Here is a 6864-nt window from a genome sequence, read left to right as displayed (position 1 = left end):
TTTATCCCGTATTAAACTGAAATAAAATGTAAAAATCCGTCAACTTCATTTTATTTTTTAGTTGCTCAAATTCCCTTCCGTAGTAAATAGACCTATAATCTTGATAAAGCTTAAAAATGACTGTGACTCGTGATGCACATGAGAATAAATTTAAGTTGGAGTGAGCCGTCTTCTTTTTTTCCCTATCTTCCTCTCCGTTTCCGCTTTTTCAATTCCGTACACAAAGCTCAGCTGATGACGTGTACACACTGCTGTGCTGCTAGCGGGTTAGCTTAGATAGCTGTCAGAGTAAAAGAGGGGAAATATAAATAGGATTAAGAGAGAGAGGGAGGACGAAAAGCGTTTCAGCGAATCCATAAACATGGAGACGCTTTATCACCAGACAAACAAGTGAGTGTGACGTCTGCTTCCGTTAAAAGTGTAACTACTTTGTTAGCTAACTTAGCTTAAATCAGCTAGCATTGCAAGCGAATTAACTGTTCAAAATACAGTTGGACTAAAAAACACATACTAATAATAGCTGTGATAATTTATTTGACATATGAGCATGTGAGCACATAATAAATACAAAATATTAATATGATCGTGGTTTTTTTTTTATTCCTGTTCAATTATACCTTGTTTTTTTAAATTGGAATAGGCAAATCCATGAGGTGCAGTCTCAGATGGGACAGCTGGAGAGGACAGACCGTGATTCTGTTCACTGTGAGTAGGATAAAGATGAAGGTTAATGAACAGTTATAATGCCGTTCCACTGTGTTGCTGCCATCCCATCATCCACACTTCCAGTAAATGTTAAAACGGTTTCCTTGTTGTGGCTTCGGATATGCAGGGAGAGGACGGGCTGATGCCTCTCTGACTCCCTGTTCTCTGTGAATGGTGTCTGTCACATTAGCTCTGGGTCGGGACAGGAAGCAGTAGTGTGGGAGCCAGTGTTTCCACCACCATAGTCCCAACAAAAACTATGACATCACTTTAAATTTAACAAAAAAAGAAGAGAATCTTAGTAAAATCATAACACGAATCAAATTTTTACTATACAGCCTTTTAAAAACCATTAACAAGTAAGAAGATTTGTATTACATATTTTACACACATTACAAAACAAATTGTATTTGCAATGTTGGTAAAATGTTGATGTCCACCTGACCTGTATCTATCTGTTTTACAGGCTTATCCTAATTAAATATGTTGAAATTCCCACAAACAAAATGATTCTTTATGTATGTATAGAATAAAAATTTAAAGAATCTCAAATCCAGCTCAAGTGTGATTATTTAATTTTTCATCCGAAATAGTGAAATGTAGTCCATTTTCTAAATGAAATTTTCTTTTAACACAGAGAAAACACTATATTCTATGGAAGACGATTAGGGACACTGAAAAAATGAAAAAAAGTTGACTGATTTTTACATTTTATCTCAGTTTAATATGGGGAAAAAGTCAGAATTCTGACTTTAATCTTAGAATTATGATTTCAATCTTAGAATTCTGACTTTTTTTTCTCCGAATTCTGACTTTAATCTCAGAATTGTGGATCTTAATGTAGATGGGCATCATGAACGAAGAGATGTGGGAGCACTCAGCTTCACTGACTAAGGCTACGTTCACACTGCAGGCCTTAATGCTCAATTCCGATTTTTTTGTGAAATCGGATTTTTTTGCGTGTCCGTTCACACTTCCAAGTATATGCGACTTGTATGTGATCTACTGTGTGAACTGAATGCGTCCAACCGAAGTGTCCCGCATGCGCACTCGAGGACGCGATGACGTCACACGTAGCAAGCGTCCTCAGTGTTTGCGGAAGTAAACATGACTCGTAATACCGCAGCGTATATTGCGTTCTTTAAGTTCTTCTCCAACAGGAGCAGGCACATTACGAACGAAATCTTTTTAAGAAGATCAAAAAGAAAGACCCTCCCCCGGTTCCGGTAAGACCCTTCGAGTTTGGTCTGAATCGAGCTTTCTAAATATGAATTAAATCAGCAACCTCACTTTCTCTCCATTGACTGCTCTCTGTGTTATCTTCCGCCATGGTTGTTAGTTTTTCCCGCCTCCGCTTAGTAGGACGCAGATTAGTAACGTTTAGTAATATTTGTCAAGTATCAATGACGTGTAGGTCGGATGAATGCGACCTGGCCGTACAGACACAGGTCGCATTTGAAAAGATCAGATACGTATCGGATTCAGGACCACATATCCAAGTGGCCTGGGTCGCATTTGAAAAAATCCGATCTGTGTCGTTCAGACTGTCATAAAAAGATCAGATACAGGTCACATATGGGCAAAAAAATCGGAATTGGGTCACTTCAGGCTGCGGTGTGAACGTAGCCTAAGATGGCAGTTGTTTGGGAGCGCCAGTGACACATTGGTGGAAAATGACGCAATTAGGCAACTTTTTATGTGCTTGAGGGGTCTCTAGTGATGCTATTTCATTAATGGAAGAGAAGAGGGTGATTAAAACAAAAGAGCTAATCTCTAAAACAGACACAGCTATGGCTTGATGCTAACATGTTTGTTAGCTGTCAGAATTCTGACTTTTTTCTCATATTATACTGAAACAAAATTTAAAAATCAATTAACTTTTTTTTATTTTTCCAGTGACCCTAATCCTCTTCCGTAATATTCATTGGGCAGAATGTTAGTTTTATTTCTTAGCCGTCTTGCTCTCTTGGATGTGTCAAATTGGACAGAAAGCAATATATTTTTATTGAAAACTGTCTAAATCTAAGTAATAGTAGCTTATGAGTATAATTCCACTAATTAAAAACATTTACAATGTGAAAACCAAAGAAAAATGGAATTTTGTTTATATGTATCTTAATTGTGAATATATCTTTATTTTTTTACCTTTGGTCTGATGTTCTAAATATATTTTTTGTTCCTCGTTTCAAGTGTTAGAGAATGAACTACAGGCCAGAATCGACCAGATCTTCAACCATTTAGAACGCCTTGAGATTCTGGCCAGTAAAGAACCGCCCAACCGCCGCCAGAACGCCAAAACGTGAGTGTGAATTCATTTAACTGTTAGAAGGCTTAGATCTGGAAGCGTAAGCTATATCTCATAAAGTCACAGGGTGGGTGCACAAGACAAAACAGCTCTGTCCTGCCCTGTGGCAACATGGCTCTACAAAAACATTTCCTCTGAAGCCTCGTCATCACCAGCATTCCTGCTGCATCGGGCAAAGATTCATCTCTGACTTGGATAAACAGGCCTAAGGGGACAAAGATCACCCATAGCTAAGCTTTCCTCAGATCCTAGAAGGCCTGTAGGAAGACCAACGTGAGATGAAACGGAGGGCCTGGGAAAGACTAGAGATTTGAGCTCAGAAAAAAATCCCTTTAATCAAGAAACTATATAAATACCTGAATGTTAAGAGAATTAACACAATCATTTTCATTTAATCTAATGTAGAAACATTAATTTGAAAAGTAAAATTTGAACAATTGTGATGAAAACTTATAGAGGTCCTTTTTATAATCGACTGTATAGTTTATAACCATTAAAACAGATTTTTCTTTTCCATCAGACGAGTGGATCAGCTGAAGTATGATGTTCAGCATCTGCGAACTGCTCTCCAAAACTTCCAGCACAGACGCTACACCAGAGAAGCCCAGGAGAGAGAGAGGGAGGAACTCCTCAGTCGCAGCTTCACCACAAATGTGAGCTAAATGTGCCTGAATTCAGGCTATGGTGCAAACTGGTTAATCAAGAGCCACCTTGATCATGAAATCCATATTTTGTAGAAATTCCCTACTGAAGTTTTAAACAAGAATTTGCAATGGCACTAAGCTTTGAAAAGCTTCAAAAGTTTTCACCTCTTAGCTCTTAAAATTTAGGGATGTCCTGATGCAACCTTTTCATTTCCGATACGATGCCGATATTGACCGGATAAGATATCAGCACGTATTTTAACAGCTGTTATTACTTATGTTATACTGTGGAATGTTAGAAAAGGCTTAATCAAGTAATATAGCTAAAAAGGTAACAAAAGGCAACAGCAAAGGTATGAATACAACTGACCCATATAAATTTAACCAATAGGTTACAGAAACCTTTAACAGAAACTGTTTTTTTTTATTGATTTTAGACGCTGGCTGATAAAATCCAATATTAGTTTTTTTGGGTAATATCAGACCAATGTAATATCGGATTGGTACATCCCTACTAAAAGCGTATGGTGAACTTGTTTTAGCTTTCTTATTGCCACTTTTTCCTTATGTTCTCTAACAAATTTCTGACTCCTTTACAAAATATCAGTTTTTATACTACAGTATTACTATATTTTTCTAAAACTGTTTAAAAAGTAAATGTTATTTTCAGTTCCTATGAACTACTACTTTGGGTTGGCCTGGTACATGAATGTGTGGCTCTAACTGTAGGACTATAAAGACTTGTTTTTGTAGTGACAATCTTTATTGTAATAAGATATTTTTATGGTTCCACAGGATGCAGATACTGCCATCCACATAGATGAGAACGTGCAATTTAACAGCAGTTTGCAGAACGCACACCGAGGCATGGATGACCTCCTGGGCAGCGGCAGTAGCATCCTCAATGGTCTTAGAGATCAAAGATCGACCCTCAAGGTGTGTGCACATCGAAAAAGTTATTTTCCTTTCTGTGTATGAGCTACATTTGGGTGTTTCAAATTAATATCTAAAAAGGAATATAATTACATCCCTGACTTGGCTTCTGGTGTCCGTACTGTTCTTAGTAATTATCTCATTGTTACTAAGGGTGTTCTGAGTGGGTGGGGGGAGTCCTTGTTTCCAGGGAGGAGATGGGCTTCCTGGCTTTGGCCTCAGCGTCTTATCAGGGTGTGACTGCTGATCAGCACTCTCAGCCCGGCAGTCCTGCCATGAGAAACTCCTCACAGAGTGCTGGAGACACCGAGGCGGTTGGCCCTTTCCCAACATCAGATGAATTAGTGTAGATAATGAACAATGAGCTGTGCCTACGCAGCTGCTGAAGTCATCACACGTGATAATTGTTGCTGTCGTTAATCCTTTTCTTTTTTTTTTATGTACAGGGAACACACAAGAAGATGCTGGACGTAGCTAACATGTTGGGCCTCTCCAACACAGTAATGAGACTAATAGAAAGACGAGCCACGCAGGATAAGTTCATCATGATTGGAGGAATGTTGCTGACCTGCGTCTTCATGTTCCTCGTCATCAGATATCTGGGCTGACCACTATCCATCCACTACACTGGATCAGTTTTGGACATTTAAGGAATGCATCGTCCCACAGGATATGAAACTGTAATCTTTAAGTAATTTTTATAAAAGGTGCCATTATTATTGTTTTGTTTACTTTCAAATTCTTCGCTTCATTCTGGATACATGCTGAACGGTTACGCTGAATATGCTCCTATTTAGACAGTATTTTATCAGTCTACTGCTTTCCATAGACTAGCCAACATGTTTTCTTCAAACCCACGTACAAACTGATCTTGCCTCCTTTTTCACAAAAAAAGACTGAAATGTCAACATGTGATTGAATCCACAAATCTAAAGGGTATTATAACTTTAGTTTCATTCTGCTAATGTTTCATAACCTGTTATCTAACATCCACTTAGTTATGTGATGTCCACCATCATTGAACAGTTTGATTTACCTGCATAAAACAATAGTTTTTCAGTTGGTGGAAAAGAACAGCTGGGATAATTTCTAATTCTGAAGATTGCATAAGCCTGAAAAAAAATGGGGAATCACCACTTTAAAAAAAAACTCATTATCTGAAGTTCAGTAAGAATATTATCCATAGTGTTTAATGCTCTAGCTGCACATTTATATGAAAAATAATTTCTGGAAATTATATTAAAAATATTTAAATATTAACTTGGTCTACTTGTTTGTTACCAGCAGAGAAAGTCATTGCAGTCTCTTGGTTTATTACATCACAGCTAATGTCTGCAGATTTTCTACACAAGATCAATTGGTTTTACTGAACCACCACAAAATCATGTTTTACTTTAAACACAGATTCAGATTTTACTATAAATTGTTGTAAATTATTCCCTTTGGAATAACTTGTTTGTTATGTTCACTTTTCTGCATGTTCTCACATCCATGGAGGTTAAATTCCACATCTGTTGTGTGAATCTACAAAAACAAAGCCAGTTCTTTTGACGGCCCCATAAATCAAGCTGTACATTTCCCTCGACAGATGTCTTTATGTTCTCATACCTACTTTAAAGTTTGGCACCACTTATATCAAAATATGCTTTTTTTTTTTTTTTTTTTTTCAATGTTCCAATTTCCATTTTGGAGCATATTCACGTTCACCTTCTCATTTTTAACCAGTGTTATTTGCACATGGAACTGTGAACTTTACTTTCCAACTTATGCACCCCTTGCATTGAAAAACTTCTCAAACCCTATTTAGATTTTACATTTCACAAAGTGTACATGTAAATTAATAATAGAATAAATCATACATTTTGTGATTTGCAGGAGTAAATTTGAGGAAAAGATTTCTGTATTGATAAACATCAAAAGGATTCTTTTTGTGTGTGTGCTAAACCTGAGTTTTGATTGTATTCCGGAGCTTTTATTTATCTGTCAACTTTAATAACTAAACATTTAAAGGGTTAGTAATAACCCTAATCATCTGTTAAAGACATTTAAGCATTTACCCAAATAAAAAAATATTTTCTTTCCTATTTTATCATGGTTGAGCTGATTACATGTCCTTTAAATAAACCATTCGAGCTTTTCAACATGTTCCAGGTTCAATATGATTATGTAGGTATTAATAGGATCTCTTAGCTTTTTCAATGTAACTATGGCGCCACCTAATGTTTTCTGTTGGTACCTGCAACATTATTTGAATTATTTGTCCAGGAATGATTCTGA

General features: G+C 36.9%; 1 protein-coding gene across 1 annotated transcript; it reads left to right on the top strand.

The window, feature by feature from the left end:
- The first annotated feature begins 207 nt into the window (after window positions 1-207).
- Window positions 208-5847, top strand: gosr2 (golgi SNAP receptor complex member 2). The gene is made up of 6 exons (XM_038278254.1): window positions 208-390; window positions 641-705; window positions 2896-3004; window positions 3531-3663; window positions 4450-4590; window positions 5034-5847. Exons 1-6 carry the CDS (start codon window positions 362-364, stop codon window positions 5193-5195), a joined length of 639 nt encoding a protein of 212 aa, XP_038134182.1. The 5' UTR covers window positions 208-361; the 3' UTR covers window positions 5196-5847.
- Window positions 5848-6864: the final 1017 nt, after the last annotated feature.

Source organism: Cyprinodon tularosa, unplaced genomic scaffold (genome assembly GCF_016077235.1).
Source record: "Cyprinodon tularosa strain WSP-4 unplaced genomic scaffold, ASM1607723v1 ctg14, whole genome shotgun sequence".
Lineage (NCBI taxonomy): Eukaryota > Metazoa > Chordata > Actinopteri > Cyprinodontiformes > Cyprinodontidae > Cyprinodon > Cyprinodon tularosa.
Note: the sequence above shows the minus strand (reverse complement) of the source record. Positions and strands in the feature narration are given on the sequence as shown.